At 39.3% G+C, this 19,258-nt stretch overlaps 1 protein-coding gene across 1 annotated transcript; it reads right to left on the reverse strand.

Moving 5' to 3' along the window:
• Positions 1–12,103: 12,103 nt before the first annotated feature.
• On the reverse strand, positions 12,104–15,929 carry LOC103699350 (putative xyloglucan glycosyltransferase 5). Its single transcript, XM_008781381.6, has 5 exons — positions 14,473–15,929; positions 13,936–14,244; positions 13,546–13,836; positions 13,345–13,458; positions 12,104–13,260 (listed from the first exon to the last, which is right to left on the reverse strand). The coding sequence occupies exons 1-5, from the start codon at positions 15,202–15,204 to the stop codon at positions 12,625–12,627; spliced, it is 2,082 nt and encodes a 693-aa protein (XP_008779603.4). The 5' UTR covers positions 15,205–15,929; the 3' UTR covers positions 12,104–12,624.
• Positions 15,930–19,258: the final 3,329 nt, after the last annotated feature.

Here is a 19,258-nt window from a genome sequence, read left to right on the forward strand (position 1 = left end):
TTACTCTTAGTTCTACCAAATTAAACTTGATTCTTGATAGCTAAAAAGCTGTATATGATAAGGCCGGTTTAGGGTATAGAACAAATAGGAAACAAAAACTCTTAAAGAATATTTTTGTAAAAGCTAAAAGGGAAAATATTACTTGTTATTGTTGTAATAAGATAGGACATAGAGCATATGAATGTAATTTTAGAAAGTCTAGTCAAAACAGATCAAGTAATAATCAAAAGATAAAATTCAAGAAAGTTTGGGTTCCAAAAGGAACATGGAGTACTAACCCTAAAGGACCCAACTTAGCTTGGGTACCTAAAGGTTCTTCTTGATCTTGATTGCAGGTGTGTCTTGCAGCTGATAAAATGGAAAAACGATGGTATCTAGATAGTGGCTGTTCAAGACACATGACCGGTGACGAAGATCAATTTGTCACCTTGGAACCAAAGAAATGTGGAGTAGTGACCTATGGAGACAATGGTAAAGGGTATATCATTGGAAAGGGTAAAATTTTCATTGCTCCATCTATTTTTATAGAAAATATTTTATTAGTTAAGGGTTTGAAACATAACCTTCTTAGCATAAGTCAATTTTGTGATAAAGGATTTAAAGTTACATTTGAAGCATCTGTATGCATAATCACAAATCCTAAAGATAATAGCATTGTACTTGTGGGACAAAGGCAAAGAAATATTTACTTAGTAGATCTTCATGAGTTAGGCAAGAAAAATGGTTTATGCTTAATTACTAATGAAGAAAAGAAAATTGAAACTAGTTGGCTTTGGCATCGAAGATTAGGACATGCTAGTATGGAATTAATATCAAAACTAGTTAAGAAGGAATTAATAAAGGATGTGCCAAAATTGATTTTTGAAAAGGACAAAATATGTGGACCATGTTCATTGGGAAAACAAACTAAGTCATCTTTCAAATCGAAAAACGTAGTATCAACAACTAGACCATTTGAACTCATACACATGGATTTATTTGGACCTACTAGAACTACAAGTCTAGGAGGAAAGAAATATGGACTAGTTATTGTTGATGATTTTTCAAGGTATACATGGGTTTCATTTTTGGCACATAAGAATGAAGCATTTTCAGAATTTTTGAAACTATATAATAAAATCATAAATGAAAAGAAACTCACCTTAGTAGCCATTCGAAGTGATCATGGTACTGAATTTGAAAATCAACACTTCGAGGAATTTTGCACTAAAAATGGAATATCACATCAATTTTCAGCACCTAGAACGCCTCAACAAAATGGGGTTGTTGAAAGGAAAAATAGGACATTGGCAGAAATGGCACGCACAATGTTGTGCGAGTCAAATCTTCCAAAATACTTTTGGGCTGAAGCTATAAACACCTCTTGCCATATTCTAAATCGAGTTTTAATACGACCTATAACTAAGAAAACTCTTTATGAACTTTGGAAGAATAAGAAACCAACTGCAAAATATTTTAAAGTGTTTGGATGTAGATGTTTTATCTTAAATAATGGCAAGAAGGACTTAAGTAAATTTGATGCCAAGTCAGATGAAGGTATCTTCTTAGGATACTCCACATCTAGCAAGGCATACAGAGTATTCAACAAAAGAACCTTAGTAGTAGAAGAGTCAGTCAATATTATATTTGATGAGTCTGATAGTGAGTCTGCTAGGAAAGAAAACTCTATTGATGATGATACAGGAATTATCGATTTTGAGAAGTTAAAAATTGATGACGTACCAAATCAAGATAAGGGAGATGATTGCGTGCCACCACAACCCCAAGACGTGCCAAAAGAATGGAGGTATGCACATGGACATCCTAAAGACTTAATTATTGGTGATCCATCTCAAGGGGTAAGAACTCGATCTTCTCTTAGAAATTTAAATGATTATCTTGCTTTCGTTTCACAATTAGAACCTAAAACTTATGAAGAAGCTGAAAAAGATACTAACTGGATAAATGCCATGCAAGAGGAATTAAATCAATTTAAAAGAAGTAATGTATGGACATTAACTGAAAGACCAAAGCATAATTCAGTAATTGGAACAAAATGGGTATTTAGAAATAAACTAGATGAAAATGGAGTAGTTATAAGAAATAAGGCCAGACTCGTAGCTAAAGGATACAATCAGGAAGAAGGAATAGATTATGATGAGACATTTGCTCCTGTAGCTAGATTAGAAGCTCTTAGATTACTTCTAGCATTTGCATGTTTTATGGATTTTAAATTATATCAAATGGATGTGAAGAGTGCATTCTTAAATGGTATTATTGAGGAGGAAGTATATGTAGAACAACCTCCAGGATTTGAAAATCATGAATTGCCAAATCTTGTGTTTAAATTACATAAGGCATTATATGGATTAAAGCAAGCACCTAGGGCTTGGTATGATAGACTAAGTAAATTTCTGATTGATAATGATTTTTGTAGAGGAAATATAGATAAAACTCTATTTCTCAAAAGAAAGGACAAAAATCTACTAGTGGTACAAATATATGTAGATGACATAATCTTTGGTGCCACTAACGATACTCTGTGCAAAGAATTTGCTGATTTAATGCATGGAGAATTTGAGATGAGTTTGATGGGAGAACTAAGTTTCTTTTTAGGATTACAAATCAAACAAACCAAAGAAGGCATTTTCATTCATCAAACTAAGTATACAAAGGAAATACTGAAGAAGTTTGGGAATGAAAATCATAAGGGAATTGGCACTCCAATGAATCCCACTAGTAAGCTAGACAAGGATGAAAAAGGGAAAAGTGTGGATATTAAGCTCTATAGAGGACTAATTGGATCCTTGCTCTATCTTACTGCTAGTAGACCCGACATTGTATTCAGTGTAGGGATATGTGCTAGATACCAATCGGATCCTAAGGAGTCACATTTAAGTGCAGTTAAGAGAATCCTTAGATATTTAAGAGGAACTACCACCATTGGATTATGGTACTCGAGAGACTCCTGTCTAGATTTGCTTGCATATTCAGATGCAGATTTTGCCGGATGCAAATTAGATAGAAAGAGCACAAGTGGGACATGTCAATTCCTAGGAAATAACTTAGTATCATGGTTTAGTAAAAAGCAGAACTCAGTGGCACTATCCACAGCTGAAGCTGAATACATAGCTGCTGGTAGTTGTTGTGCCCAAGTATTATGGCTCAAGCAACAATTAGAGGACTATGGAGTTAAACTAGATAATATTCCTATTAAATGTGATAATACGAGTGCTATCAATCTCACTAAAAATCCAGTTCAGCACTCTAAGGCCAAACACATAGAAATAAGGTACCATTTTATTAGGGATCATGTGCAAAATGGAAACGTATGCATTGAGCATATATGCACAGAAAAACAATTGGCCGACATATTTACAAAACCATTGAGTGAAGATAGATTCTGTATGCTCAGGAGGGAATTAGGTATATGTGATCCTTTTATTGAATGAATATGAAAGGGAGCTAATAGTGTCATGATACATTCCTCTAACTTCAAAAATCCCATGAAACATGAGTCAAATTTGTTATCTATAGATTCCTTACTCATGTATCATTGTTCCATAAAGAGGTTATAAGGATTGGAAGCAAGGAAAACTTTTTAGAAGCAAAAAGGGAGAGAAAACAAAATTTCTGCACTTGGGTCGACCCAACCCAGAACATGGGTCGACCCTACGTTGAGTCGACCCAAGAAAATTCTTGAGTCGACCCAACGTCGGGACCCCACTGTTATAAGGGGGCCCGAGAGCTCATCTAGGGCACTGTTTGCCCTTTGTCTCCTTCCGAAAAGTCTAGCCCCCACTCTCCAATCTCCACTAAACTCCTCCAAACAGTAGATTTCCTGAGGATCTTGGAGAAATGGGACCCAAACGAGCCGTAGCCAAGAGATCCGGAAGAGTGACCCGAGTCCAACAAGAGGAAAGGCGTCCTACCGAGCCTTCTCCCGTGTCTCCACGACGTGAGGCACGTGCGGAGGTCCCTCCTCCTCCTTCCCCCTCAGTGATCCTTGCAAGATTTGCGGGGAGGCCGGTTACTACCGGGAGAAGGATCCATTCGGAGTTTTTCAATCAAGAAGGGTTTCGGATTTGGGAATGGATCCAAAGACAAGGTTGGGAGTATCTTTGCTCCCTAGATGTGGTCATCTACCCCGGATTGGTACAAGAGTTCTATGCCTTCCTCAAGACTGCTATGGGAGGGCTTGTGTCGGAAGTTCGAGGGGTTCGGATCCGTGTATCCGAGGAGAGCTTGAGTGAGTTACTACACCTACCCTGCATAGGAGCCACTCCGGAGAGGCCAGAAGACAAAATGAGAGCTCTGCAATTGATCATGGAAAACGAGAACTTCGATTTTTCTCAGAAGGTAATAGCTAGTTCTCTTTCCGCTGAGATGAGGTTATTGCTCAATATGATAAATAGGATTTTATTTCCGAAGACCGGGAGATTTGATCTCATCTCAGAGCGAGATCTAGCAGTTATGGAGTGTATGATTCGGGGGACTCCTCTAAATCTTCCGGCTATGATATTAAGACAGATGAGGAAGGTGATGTGCAGCAACAGGGTATCACTACCTTATGGTATGATACTTACATTGATCTTCCGTCAGCATGGTTTACCTCTTGAGGAGGAGGCATCCAAGAGTCTGCATCACACGGATACGTACACTGCACGGACACTCATACGCATGGGATATGCGAAAGTGAACGGGCAGTGGATTCACACCGGTGCAGGCATTCAGGGTGAGGCACCAGAGGATGAGGATGAGGACTAGATCCCAGCTATTAGATTCCCCCTAGGCTGATCTTAGCGTCTATGTTTAGAGCCTAGGCTAGATATCTAGTTCTCACATGTATCTTGCTTTTCTCCTATGTATCTTGTTTTTATCTTATGTATCTTTAAATCTTGAGTAAGGAACATTGTATCTGTCTTTGTTTTTGACATGAATGTATGAAAATGTTCCTATTTTGATCAATGAAGTTTGAAGTTTATTATTTATTGCATCTTTTCCCATATATATATTTTTGATGATAACAAAAAGGGGGAGAAGAAAAGAAAGAGTATTTAAGAAAAGAAAGAGTATTAAGAAAAGAAAGAGTATTCAATTTAAGTAAAGAAAGAGTATTTTATTTAAGAAGTAAAGAAAGAGTATTAATTTTGGGAGAAGTAAAGAAATATAACAAAAAGGGGAGAAATAAAGATAAAAGTTATGTAAAGAAAAGAGAAATAAATGGGCAAACAAATTGAAAATCATATAAGAAAGCTTATACATCTAAGGGGGAGCAATTTGTAACAATGAAATTGACTAAATCAAAAATTTCCATCAAAGTTCAGAATTTGGCACATATAAATTCAGAATTTGGCACGCACCTCTCGCACCCCGATACATAACCTGAAACTCAGAGTTTATCTCCAATTTTTGAAGTTTCATTGCTAATGAATTATAAATGAAAGGGGGAGCAATTCAAAAAGTCAAATTGGCAACATTTGAATGATATAGGGGGAGATTTCACAAGTATATATGAAAAGCTGAAATTCAGCAATTTAATCCCTTTTATAAACTGATTTTAAAGACAAGTATCAATAGACTTATACTCTTTATTTTGTAATCATCAAAAAGGGGGAGATTGAGGATGATAGTGTTATTTTGATGATTGACAAGCAATTATCTAGAGTATGCTATAAGTTAAATTGATACTTCATTTATAAGTTCATTACTCTCAGTATATTTGGTTAATTGAAAATAGATACATGACCTTGTTCATTTGAATGAATCTAACCTTGAGAATGCAGCAAAGTGTGGATTGAGTCGACCCAAAGGTTGATTGGGTCAACCCCGGCACATCAAGAAATCATTTGGCACACTCCTGCAAAAATGGCACAAATGAACAGTGAGTTGGGTCGACCCAAGGTAAGCATGAGTCGACCCAACCTTGAAGAACCTCAAAAACACAACTGAAGAATGCTCTCTGGATTTACTGAGAGGGTCGACCCAAACAGTGGTTGAGTCGACCCAAGCTTGAGTCGACCCAAACCCTGAGAGGGTCGACCCAAAGGCAAGACAGAAAGACAGACAGAAATTGGTTCTCTGGAATTACTGAGAGGGTCGACCCAAGAAGAAGTTGAGTCGACCCAAGTGGACTTTGAGTCGACCCAAAGAATGGTTGGGTCGACCCATGGGAAGGAAGGCTGAAATTGAAGTTTCTGTGGTTTCTGAGAGGGTCGACCCAAGGAATGTTTGAGTCGACCCAAGGCAAAGTTGGGTCGACCCAAGGACAGGTTGAGCCGACCCAAACACGGGCTGAACAGTAACGGCTAGTTCTGCAACTGTACTTTTTGTCCTTCCCAAGGTGAGTAACGGCTAGTTTTTCAAATCTAACCATTGGGACTTGTCCTAAGAAGGTGGGAAGCTATTTAAAGGGGCACTATTCATCAGAGAGAACAACTTTTGAGTTGAATATCAAAGAGTACCCAAGAATACAAAAGTGCCCTAATCTTCTTCATCAAGAGCTTCATTCAAGAATCAAAGAAAGGGATTGAGCAGATTCAAAGAGGCATCAAGAGCTCCATCCCCTTTAAAGAGTGAAGCATCCTTGACAAAGAAGAGCAAAGCGACTTCAAAGCGATAAATACTTTCTAACTCTTCCTTGTAGCTTATATTGTTTCATATGCTCATTTAGGAGTTTGAATCTTTCCTTTTGTTAATTAAACACTTTGTAAAGGTTCGTTGGTGAGCCCGCAAAACCAACAAAGGTTTTTGGTGAACCCGGAAAACCAAAGTGTAAAGGTTAGTTGGTGAGCCCGCAAAACCAACAAAGGTTTTTGGTGAACCCGAAAAACCAAAGTGTATAGGTTCGTTGGTGAGCCCGTAAAACCAACAAAGGTTTTTGGATTGTGAGCCCGGAAAACAATCCAACTGTAATCCGCGAGATTATAGTGAATTCCCAAGGGGACGCTTGGGGAGTGGACGTAGGTGCTAAGGAGAGCACCGAACCACTATATATTGTTGTGTTTGTGTTGTGCTTGTGTTTTCATTTACTCTTGCATCATCTTCTACTCTTGCGTTAGTTTAACTCACTCAAATAGCTTAAGAAAGCATCCACCGCACTTAATTAAGAAAACGTTTAAAGCATCAAAATTTAGAAGAAACCAATTCACCCCCCCCCCCCTCTTGGCTTGTCACCTTGGGCAATACCAACCAAAAACTTTACACCGTTTGTTTTTTCGGGCTCACAAACAACCCAGTCAGTTTTCAGATAAACCAACCAAAAACTCTAAACCTTGCTGAATCGGGAAACTTCCAATCAAGGCTTAGAAGAGCCTTTACAAGTTTCAAATCAATGAAACTGTTACAGCAACAATTAATCCAACTAAAAAAAAGAATATTGTAACCAGTAAACTTAAAGCTTCAGAATATAAAGAGTGAATCAATGAAAATAAAAGCTGAAGCCGATGAAGAAGTTGGCTGTGGAAGGATGTTCCAATGTCCAAACAGCAACTCTTCACGTTGCAGTGAGAAGCTTCGACTGATTTCCTCCCAGGAGAAAGTTTTTGATTCAATGCCAGTGAAGATGATGAACTGTTAAGCTTTTCTTCTCTTTTTCTCAGTGGAAACCTTTTTGTTTTCTATAGAATCTTTTTTCTTTTCTTATTGTTTCCATTCTGAGGTTCCCTCGTATTTATAGACAAATTCTTCGGCGGGATTTGAAATTCTTTCTTCTTGTTCTGATGAGAATCTTTTTCTGTTACAGAAGAAGACAAAAGTCGTTCAAAGCTTCCTGTTGTGGTCCCAGCAGTATAAGGGTCAACTCATGTAACTCAGGGGTCGACTCATGTTCATTCTGGATTGGCACTTCAAAATATCAAGAAGGCTTATGCTGTGATATTTGCAAAGGGTCGACTCTTTATCCTTAAGGATCGGCTCATCTTCATCAGGAGTCGCCTCTTTAAATACAAGGGTCGGCTCATGCTTTGGTTTTTCGGCCGGCGCTAAGACTGAGTAGAGGTCGACTCTTCAAATGCAGGGGTCGATTCTTCAATTTCGGAGATCGACTCATTTTGAACAAGGATCGACTCTTCAGACTTTGTCTCAGGCGGTGAAAGCTTTCTGTTTACTTTGAACTATATAAGGATCGACTCATGTTTTGCGAGGGTCGACTCATTGACTGTGTTCCTTGAATAAAACATATCAGAATCAACTTAAACTTGTCCTTTTTTGCTTAGGGGTTGACTCAAGTCTTTCAAACAGAATACTTTGGACTTCATCTCTGATCTCCATGGACTAGATTAAGATCATTTTATTTTAGAATATGTCCAATGAGATATTTGCGAGGAACTTAAGATTTTGCAATGCTTCAATTCTTCTGATTTTTCTTGACTTATAAAACTTCACAATTAAGGCAATGTCATTAGTACACAACATCATCTCAAGTGTTTTGTAATCATCAAAATTCATCCTTTAGGGTGGACAGTTTCCAATGAATCTGAGTTGTAGTTACATGTCGGAAATTGGTGGTTTAATTAGATTATTTATGTAATGAGGATTAGATTCTTTTCCATGCATGTACATTGTCCTTTGTATATTGGGACTAGGGAGGTTGGTATTTTTTTTTTCTTCTCCCAGCATTGTATGATCCTTCCCCTGGAGGATCTTAATGGAATTATTGGGCAATCATCATCCTCTTCCACTTCCATAAGTCAAGCTCCAGAGCTGTACACGCATGAAGACCTTCTAGGTATTCTTGAGCACGAAAAGAAAAAATGGCAAAACGAGGTTCTTCAAAAGATGAGAGAAGAGATTGGCTTTAGACCAAGGCATGCAGATCAGAAAAGTAATGGTGATTCTGGTTCTGCTTATCATGCTTCATTATGATTGCTTTTGCCTTAGATGGTAGGTCTTTGCATTTGTAGGAGGAATGAAATCTCTGTTGATCTCTATGACATACTTTTGGACTTTGATTTTGATGGATTTAGAGTATGTTGATGCCTATTTTGAATGACATGTTAAATGACTTTTGCGTAATGTTAAATGCCTTTGCTATTACTGATATTATTATTATTATTATTATTATTATTATGAGCCAATCAATGTACCAAATGTACTAGGTTATTGGAATGTGATTAGTGACCAAATTTGGTTACTGAATTGTTTTACCAAGTATTGTGACGAGCAGCCATAAACTTAGTGACATGATTTCGGTTACTAAAAATTGATTTTGCTCAGTGAGTTGTGACAAATTAGTGACGGTAACCTTATCACTAGGTCAGTGACGGGATTAATGACAAAATTAGTGACAAAATTTGTGACCATGTCTGTAACGACTAAATCTATCACTGAAAGTTGTGACAGATCAGTGACCAAACTTGTGACCGAATTCCATAACAAATCAGTGACCAAGTTATCTTCGTCACTAACTCAGAGACTGGTTAGTGACGGAAAATACGTAATTTCTTAAATATTTAATTTTTGAATTTGTAACGGCTTAGTGACGGCGGTTTTGTCATGGAGTTTAGTGACAGGAATCGCTGCCGTCGCTGAGAATTTACTGACGTGTGTTTTTGTAACTAATTCAGTGACGGAAGCTCCAATCACAAATTCCGTATTAGTAACCGGAAACACGGTATAGTGACGGAAATCTCCGTCACTATACACGTGTTTTCTGGTAGTGATTCATTATTTTTTAAATTAAAGGCAATAATATTCTTGTATTATTAAGAGGACAAATTGTGTGTGTGTGTGTGTGTGTGTGTGTGTGTGAGAGAGAGAGAGAGAGAGAGAGAGAGAGAGAGAGGGGGGGGGGGGGGTGGAGGAGGGAGGGAGGGAGAGAGAGAGAGAGAGAGAGAGGGGGAGACGGAGACTCTCAATAAGCCAAAGCAGGGCACGAGTAATGAACATCCCCCCGCCAGGCCTGGAACCCACTTGTGTGTGTGTGTGTGTGTGTGTGAGAGAGAGAGAGAGAGAGAGAGAGAGAGAGAGGGAGGGAGGGAGGGAGACGGAGACTCTCAATAAGCCAAAGCAGGGCACGAGTAATGAACATCCGCCCGCCAGGCCTGGAACCCACACCTTATCATCTGTCCCAAGCCTTGTCCCCTTGGGCCACAAAGATATTAAAGCAGGGGAAGTCTCAGTTACCAGCATCACAGTTTCAAACGCTTTCCAGGCCACAATCTAACACAACCAACCACCGACTAGAGAAGGAGAATCCACCCAGAAGGCAATTGGCCTCAGTTCATGAACCGTTAAATCTTCTTAAATGCGGCAACAATGCCAGGCCGAACGCAAGCAGACCAGTATCTACATTAGGCCATGCTGTCGATATTTGTCTCGACGAAGTGGGCGTTAGGTCGCCTGTCGATCTCACCCCATGAACACGTGCTTGCCTCCACGTACCGGTTCATCCCTCCATGGATTGACTCATGGCAAGGTGGTATCAGAAGAGGCTACAAGGCCATGTTCTTCTCCACTTGCTCCAATCACGCAATCATCGAGCTGAAACCATAGGTCGTCGTCGGCAACATCCCCCTCGGACATGGGTGCCATGCCTTCAGTCTTTCTTGCCCGCCACTGGGCCTATGGTCGATGGGCTGTCCGATTTCTGTGCCAAAAGATCGCAAACATGCCTGAGTATCCGAATCTCCTTGTGCTGTAGCTAAAATGGTTCTTTTTATGTTATGGGTCTCGATGCGCTGTATAGGAAATAATAATCTAAATATCGGTTTGATTTCTATAATGAAAGGTCCATGGGTGGAAGAGGGTGACCTTGGTGCAATAGTAAGGTTGCTTCATTAGCTATCACGGATTCGAAACATGCAAATAGCATCTCCAAATGCATGGGCAAGGCTATGTACATCCGAGGACTCAAAATTATTCTCACTTTTGGTGCTAGTCTTGCTGTTTGTGGTTGAGATATTTTTGAGGATACTGCCATACTAACCAGGCTGAATTCAGACAATTGATATTGTTTGTGCATGCGCAGCGCCCGGGTGGTGGGAGGAAGAGAGAGAGATTTTTATCAGCGATGCATTATTGATTATTTCAGGGAAGATTAGATATACTTCATACTTGTTATTCCCTTCGTAAGAAATAAGTTCTGGTTATATGAACAAACAAGAAAAAAAAAAGTATTATTGACTATTTCAGAGAAGATTAGATATACTTCATACTTGTTATTCCCTTTGTAAGAAATACGTTCTGGTTAGATGAACAAACAAGAAAGTAGTTGCCCCTGAAATCTGGCATATTCTAACCTCACTACGAGAAGTGAGTTGGAAGCATCAGTCAGCTGTAATTTCTTATGAGAGGTGGGATGGAGAGTTACAATTCTATCCGGCACAAATTTTAGCTTCGACGCCTCATGAAAATCTTCATTAGTATTTCTTCATTTAGTTTTCCTTTCTATAATTAGATTCCAGGACAGTTAAAAAGAACCTCATTTCATGTAATATGTTTTTGTTAACCCCAATCAGTCTCTCACTCATGGATCCAAGATTAAAAACCATCCACATTATATAAAGCAGATGAGAACTTTCACATTCGCAAGTATGCCAAGCCTATAAGTTGCACATTATTTTAGCTTCAATATTCATGGCTCCTAATCTGAGACAGGGTAGGTTATGAGATTACAAAAAGACATATCTATTATGCACTTATATACTCATTACAAGGTAACCGATCTATCTAATTCTGGATCCACTTCCATATTCATCATTGGCTGGCAGCAGGGACATGTGATGCCCATGAGCAAACAAAGCTGCCGGCAGCATCAACAGCTAGAGAACTGCTGTCGGCATTCAATACCAACTGAACTTTTTTAACTTGTTTTGAACCCCATCCTCCTATGTGAAAGTTGGAGCAATGGCATGTCAGAATTCTGTTATGCTCTTCTCACAGAGATGCTCTGAGTGGGTCCATATGCTTGAGAGCTCGAAGCCCTTCCAGCCCTCCATGATTCAATACATAATTGAGTGGTGGTTGCTATTAAACAAAACCTTTGTATTTGCCGACAATTTCTCAAGCTATAACCAAACACAGTCATGATCAGCCAAAAGGAACAAGAAGGGAGAGAGATGAGGATAAAAGGGAAAAGGCAAGCACAGGGAGAGGAGCAAACAAGGCCCATGAAGACAATTCAGAAACAAATATCTCTTTGAACTTTATAATAAACTGAATTAAATCTGATATACATACTGTTACACAATCTCAGTATAATTGGACTGGGGAGCTAGAATGACAAACTCTATCACCATTTCAAAAGTACAAACGGAACCCAACTCTTTCTCTCTTCCTTTGGGTCCTTGCAGCTTCTTCAAGTACAAACAGGCCAGGTCTGGGTAGAGACCAATTAAAAGAGTATTAATTTAGAGAAAGGAATGAATGCCTTTGTAGCAGAGAGACTCTAAGAGCATAGAGACTGACAAGAATCTTATACAGGACTTGATATCATATTGTTTGGGAGGAGCTTCCTCCCTTAATGCTTCTGAAGAGAAGAAGTGGGAATTGATAGGAGATCTTTTAACCAGACAATCTTAACTTAACCAATATGTAGATACGATCCCCGTATGTTCTTTTCCATTGAAGTGCAAATTGGATGGCTCAGACAAAATGGGTTGTTTCCACTTTTTCCTTTTTTTTTTCTTTTTCTCCTCCCTTGCATCAGCTCATCTGCTCCCCAATTAGATCAAGACCCACAAGAAGGAATGACGCTCCCTGGAAGAGCAGAAAATAGAAGTGAATTCCCTGGGCAGACAAAAGACTCCGTGCCGCTGCAATGAGGAGGAGAAGAGCAAGAGTCAACTCCTTCTTGTATATCTTGTTGGCCTTCTTAACTGGAAGGGGAGCCTTCTCTTGCCGCTCCTTCAATTTGTTCAGCTCAATGAGTTCACTCTCAGAAGATCCTCTATGGAGCTGTGAGGTCTTTGATTCCCTCTCTGCTGCTGCCAACAGGTCTGATTCTGATGACCTACCAGCTTTCTTAGTAACAACCCATTCATATGAGCTTCCCAATTGGAATAATCCAGAGACCATAGCATTAAATTTGGTCACAGACATGGTGTTCTCAAAGAGGAGGTATGGCACAATGAAAGGTAAGGATCTTGGGGCTGGAAGAATGTTGAGTAAGGACATAAAAACAGGCACATAGCAGATTACCCAAACAGGTAGCTCGGCCTCCGGAACGAACATGCTTAGAGGCAGGATGATGCAAAACAATGTGAAAGAATAGAATGGAAGGATCAGCTTCCTCAAGAGAAAAAATAAGAGGATTAAGTTCGCTTTCTTCCACATGGATATCTGCAATCCAGTATCAATGGATTCCTTCAGAATTTTGAACTAAGAGACAAATAACAATATTTATTTTCCAAGGAGAGGGCAAACCTTGGAAGTTATAATTGCTGGAAGGCACAAACGGAAGAGGTGCATTGGGCCAGAATGCCAACGGTGTTGCTGTTTCCGGTAAGCTTCATAAGACTCAGGAACCTCACAGAGGACCTGCAGAATGGTGTTACTATCATTAATCCAAGTGCATACTAAAGTGGACATAAAACATGAGAATTATAGCTCAAAGCATGTAAGCACCTTGACATCATTCAAGAAGATGAATTTCCAACCACTGAGGTGGGCACGAACGGCAATGTCCATGTCTTCGACTGTTGTTCGCTCGAGCCAACCTCCAGAATCCTCCAAAGCTTTGATTCTCCAGACACCGGCAGTCCCATTAAAGCCGAAGAAATTCAAGAAGATGCCATTCACCTGCTGCTCCACTTCGAAGTGGAAGCAGAGGTTGATGTTTTGAAGGCGAGTCAACAAATTCTCATCCTTGTTCACAAAACCCCACCGTGCCTGAACTAGTCCCAGCTCAGGGTTTCCCTGAATCACAAGTCAAATGGATGTTTAATGAACCGAAAGGACCCAAGTATTATTTGGAAACAAACTTCATGAAGCTGGACTGCAAGGCATCAATAATACCTTAAAATGTGGAATTGTTTGCTTGAGAAAATCAGGGTTTGGTTGGAAGTCAGCATCAAAAATAGCAACAAACTCGTAATTCTTGACATAGTCGCAGCTCATGGCAGATTTAAGATTTCCAGCTTTGTAACCATTCCTCACCAACCGATGACGATAGACTATGTTGACACCCCGCTGGCTCCATTTAGAAACCTCTGCTCTGATTAAAAGCTTAATGGTGTCATCATCAGAGTCATCAAGCACTTGGATTAGTAGACGGTCTTTGGGCCAATCGAGCTGGCACACAGCAGAAATCGATTGCTCGTATACCTGGGGAAAAGGTGATGTAAAGATCATGCCAAAGACATTTGAAAACAGTGGAATATAATTCAGGATTAATAGAAGGAACATGTATGGCAATGTAAAGATCTAATCGAAGAAACCGATTGTTTTAACTCATGTGCTGACCAAAGAAAGCTATATGTATGTTTGTTTCATCAAGGAGAAAAAAAAAAGGAAACAAAAGAATTATAGAACTAAAAGGTAAGAGTTCATTACCTCCCTCTCATTGCACATGGGAATCTGAACTAAAACCATGGGGTACTCTGAACCATCATCAGCTTTGAAAGGATCTCCCTCTATCCTTGGTTTGATCTTCTTGAACTTGATCCAGAAGCATCCAAGGCACAGGGCCATGCGATCCACCGACTGTATGATGAACAGAATGATACATATGTTTGACAAGACCTGAATTGGGTAGGCAATGTACTTAGCTCGGAACGAAAGCCATGAAAGGTAGGACTTGTGCATCCACCCCTGGATCTCTATAGTTTCCAGCATGTGAAAGCTCTCCGGCATATGCAAATCGGGGTTCTGGAAGTGCCATCCTTTCCAATAAGCGACAAGCTCGAAAGCCAGAGCTGCCAATGACAGCACCAAGAATCCCCTGATGAACTTGAACAGCAGCCGGCCTTTGCCGGGCTTCTCGCGCTCCTGGGAGACTCCACGCCGGAGAAAGAGTCTCTTCTTGACAGCGCCGAGCAGAGCCCACAGGGCGGCGGCCAGCCAAGCGACGCAGCCCACCGCACGGTGAGCCCTGAGGAGCAAGACCCAAGTGAACTGCTTGGCATTCTTCCCACGGTCCTTGTCCATCGATCCAAATGCCTCGGGGTCGGGGCCATTGATTTCGAGAACCGAGTAGTTGGGGTTCTCCATTGTCACAACCACCGGCGTGCCCCCCTTCCTCGTGTCCTTCGTCCACCACTCCGAAAGAACCAAGCTTGGAACCATTGCTCCTTCCCTGAAAATATAGACAAGCAGCCTAAACAACGAAAACCCCCTAATTCCTCACAATGCTCTTAAACCCTTGATGTTTAGATCTCAAAATCAAATTTTTCCTCGAGTTACGACATCAAAATCGGGTCTTGCTTCAGAAAACCCACAGAAAGTTTCCAGGCCCAATGCAGCAAGTAAAAAGAGTAGGAAGAGACCAAGAGGAGCTAAGATTACGGTTCTGTTCCTCCCCTGATCTCCAGCCCTCCACAAAGCTGCATTGTGGGGAAGGTATCTCCAGTTATAACTTGCAAAGCCCCAAACCATGTGGGTGTTATTCAATGTCCTTAAAAAAAAAAAAGTTAAAAAAACAAACCCTTCTCCTCCTTCCAACTTTTCCAAATGTTACCATGGGTTGAATTTGATATTTTTTTCCCCCTCAATCTTGTGTCAAAACTCTTCACTAAATTCACCCCAAAACCTTATGCCCACAAAGGAGAACATTCAAATATATAGAGAATGGAAGTCAACACATGATACCAACAATGCTAAAAAAACGACTTGGAGAGGCTTTGGTCATGAGCAAGATCAGCTAAACACAGCCAATGGAAAAAGGAACTGACAAAAGGCGGGTGGGGTAAGGGTTAAGGAAAGAAGGGAGCTTTACAGTTTACAGAAGCAATGAAGATTCCAATCTTCCAAGCTGTTCTTTGTGTTTTGGATCCAAGGTTAAACAATAGCTAAAGAAACTGCCGTGTTCAAGCTGTCTCCTCTAAATACATAGGAAGAGAGAGACCAGGATTGGACATTAGCCAATTGGAGGTAAGTAATTAATAAAGATTGAAGGGTTAGCTGTAGTCAGTACAGGAATGGGTTTGGTGAGAGTTGGCTTTTGGGAAGCAAAGGATCAAATGGATTTCCTTTGCCTTTGCCTTTGCCTTTTCATTTAAGTTTTTTAATTACTGAGGTTCCCCTTTTTTTTCCCCTGTTGCTTTGTTTCTTATTTACACTAACCAAAGTAGAGATGTTGAAAGTTCTCCCTTTATTAACAAATGAACGTATCCACATGCCTTGTATGCCCAATTGCGTAGGTGGCTTGATGGTGATGGAAATGGCAAATGCCCTAATGTGTAGTTTATGACACAGTGAAACAATGAATCTTAGATGGCCACGTTTAATTAGTGGCATTGTTTTAGACCTAGGGATTGAGGCATTTTACTGAATTCTTTTGTTTTAAAGAAATCACTGAATTGTTTATTTTGTGCTAGGAGGCTCACCTAATCTTGCCTAGAAGGAAGAGAATTCTACTCCATCATCTTCAAGGACAAGTTCACCACCTTCAACAATAACTGAATACATGAAAACTACTTGTCCAAATTAAATAGTGTCAAGTGGTGTACCTTCCCTTTAAAACAAATATATGACAAGGCACTTAGTTATTTAATTTAAAACAAAAAAAAGATATGATGGAAATCTTACACTAAAAAAGGGTTAAACAGCTAGAGTGAAGCTTTCATATTAATCCCTTTTCAACGGGCACATTAGCTATCTAACCTTTTAATATGAGTTTTTGTTTTCCTGACATTAGTAAAGCATTATTATCTGTAAATTAATGTGGATATTCTGATCATGAGACTGTCTTGTATAAGGGTCAATGATCCCATCCAAGCCAATGGTCATGGTGGTCCAAATGATGATGGATTAGAAGCAAACAACACTCCAAAAAGCCAACGGACAGTAATTGATAAAATTAATCATGGTTTAGATGAAGATAAATAAGATAGATTAGTTTTAAGATAATGGTCTAGAAATATGTGGCACTCTGCCGTCTTTTTTTTAAAAAAAGAAAAATTGATACATTGAAATCTGAAGCAGAGTTGCAAAGCCTCAAAACTTGTAACAAGTCATGATTTCACCTAAAAAGACTAGCCCCAATATTTGATTTAAGTTTCTCGACATCGGCATGTGGTCAGTCCCAATATATCCGTACTGTAATTCTCTTTAATTCATATAGGTTATGAGTTGGATCTGTTCTGATGCCATTTATAATAACCTAGGATCTCATCTAAAGTGGCTAGCCGAAAGGTATTATTTAGATTTCTTAATCCTATATAAATATGCAGGATCTATTCAGTAAATAATCGATATAGGACTAAACATACGCGCGCATGTATCCTCAAAAAAATTTCAAAAAAAAATAAATTCTTACAAAAAGTACGTCCATGAGTATTAGCTTATGAAAGGAAAAAATTTAAAAGGAAAAAAAAAAAACGGATGGCCGTCTCCAGTATGCTTGTTGTTTTTAAGCAACTGCCGCTACATTAATTTAATAAGGGCATCTTTGGACAAATAATGTAAGGCATCATCATCCTATCATTTAACAATCATGTATCAATTTTCTACTATTGTGGCCATTGTAGTTTTAATAATATCCAACTTTACTTAATGAATAAAGAATTATTGGTTACACTCCCTCTCGGATATCTGCAGTCTTATATTTGTCATCCATGCGGTTGGCTTTTAGAGATTGAAGCTAATAGAATCATTCTTATAATCAAAACAGGAAGCAACCAACTTTCCGCCAAGCAGCTTTATAATGCAGTGAATATTATTCTGGATAAAGTATTTACACACCATCACTGCATTGCATTCCGGAAATCTTTTTTAAGTTACAGTTTTGTTATGATTAGGAATCAACATGATAAGCAACTCGCATACTTATTACTCATCTTGTTAATGACTTGGGCAAAGGCATGACATAAGATAATAAGGGTTCGTTTGATTTGCGGAAAAAAAAAATTTGCTAGAATATTTTTTTTAGAAAGCTGATGCTCTGAGTATGCCTTTAATAAATGGAAAGATTTTATCCCATTCTATCTAAAAACTTAAAGGCATATTTGGAAAAAAAATATTCTAATTACCAGCTAATGGAAATTGGACTTTTCCATATCCTACATAAGCTTTTACTTTTTCATCTTTTTTTTTAAAAAAACTCCAATCATGAGGTCTTTCTATATTTTTTCATTAACCCTACCTATCTCCAAGCATTCTTATGTATAGAGGTGGGAAAAAGAAATTGTTAGAAGTCTCCTTCCTTTTAGTAGTTTATAATATTGAGAAGGATTTTAGTCCCACATTACTTGTATAGAGTTTTTTAGATAGCTTTATAAGCATTCATATCCTACACATGATAAAGTAACTTTTTGGTGGGAAGTTGTGGAGGGAAAGCCAATATTATATTAATCAAAGATTGGCAATTGGAACTTTATCCGTGTAAAATAAAATTCTGATTAGCAGTTTTTATCCATTTTGCACAAAATAACTACACTAGCAGTTATGTTTTGAACAGACATTGTTCCAAAAGTTGTGTTGGTTTAGAGTTTAGTTCAGGGTTATAAATTGCCAATTTCCTTCACAGATTAAATTAACTTCTTCTATATAAAAAAAAAAATCTTTCATTCCGTTGTTCTGGGAAATCCTAGTTTTGCTCTATTTCGGTTTTGTTGTATCCTGGAGCGAATTTGCTGGATCATCAACAGCATCATAGTGGGGGCAAAATTCGCTTAAGGACAGTGTTAATTCACGCTTCAAGACCGGTTTCAAATACTAGAGTTCCTTCTGCTTCAACAGAAATACCATAGGTTAAAGAAAAAGAAAGAAAGAAAGAAAGCCAAGAAATACATGTATAAACATAGGGATTGTATGATAATTCTCCATCGATCATTAAGGCATATGGATCAATGGAAATGAATATGATTGACTAATTCAAGCATCTGAGTTTAAGTAGTGTTGGGGGAAAAGCAAATCACCCCAAAAACGCATGAACGCATCGCCGGCACATGACGAAAGCAACCGACTTGAGGGCGTCCGACCTGGAGTCGCCCGACTTGAGGGCATCTGACCTGAGGGTGTCCGACCTGGCGCCCGACTTGGAGGTGTCCGACTTCAAGATGCCCAACTGGAAACCCGACCTTAGGGCTCTCGACCTGGCGCCTGGCCAGGCGCTCAACTTCGAGACTCCCGACCTGGGCACCCAACTTCAGCATCCTCGACCTCGGAAGCCCGGCCTCAC

The sequence above is a fragment of the Phoenix dactylifera genome, chromosome 2 (assembly GCF_051530095.1).
Source record: "Phoenix dactylifera cultivar Ajwa chromosome 2, Ajwa_hap1_PhDact_Kaust_v1.1, whole genome shotgun sequence".
Lineage (NCBI taxonomy): Eukaryota > Viridiplantae > Streptophyta > Magnoliopsida > Arecales > Arecaceae > Phoenix > Phoenix dactylifera.

Coding starts and splice junctions, on each gene's coding strand:
- LOC103699350 (XM_008781381.6), bottom strand. CDS start 15,204: ATGGTTCCAAGCTTGGTTCTTTCGGAGTGGTGGACGAAGGACACGAGG. Junction 13,837..13,935: donor AAACAATTCCACATTTTAAG/GTATTATTGATG, acceptor CTTGTGATTCAG/GGAAACCCTGAGCTGGGACT. Junction 13,261..13,344: donor CAGCAATTATAACTTCCAAG/GTTTGCCCTCTC, acceptor ACTGGATTGCAG/ATATCCATGTGGAAGAAAGC.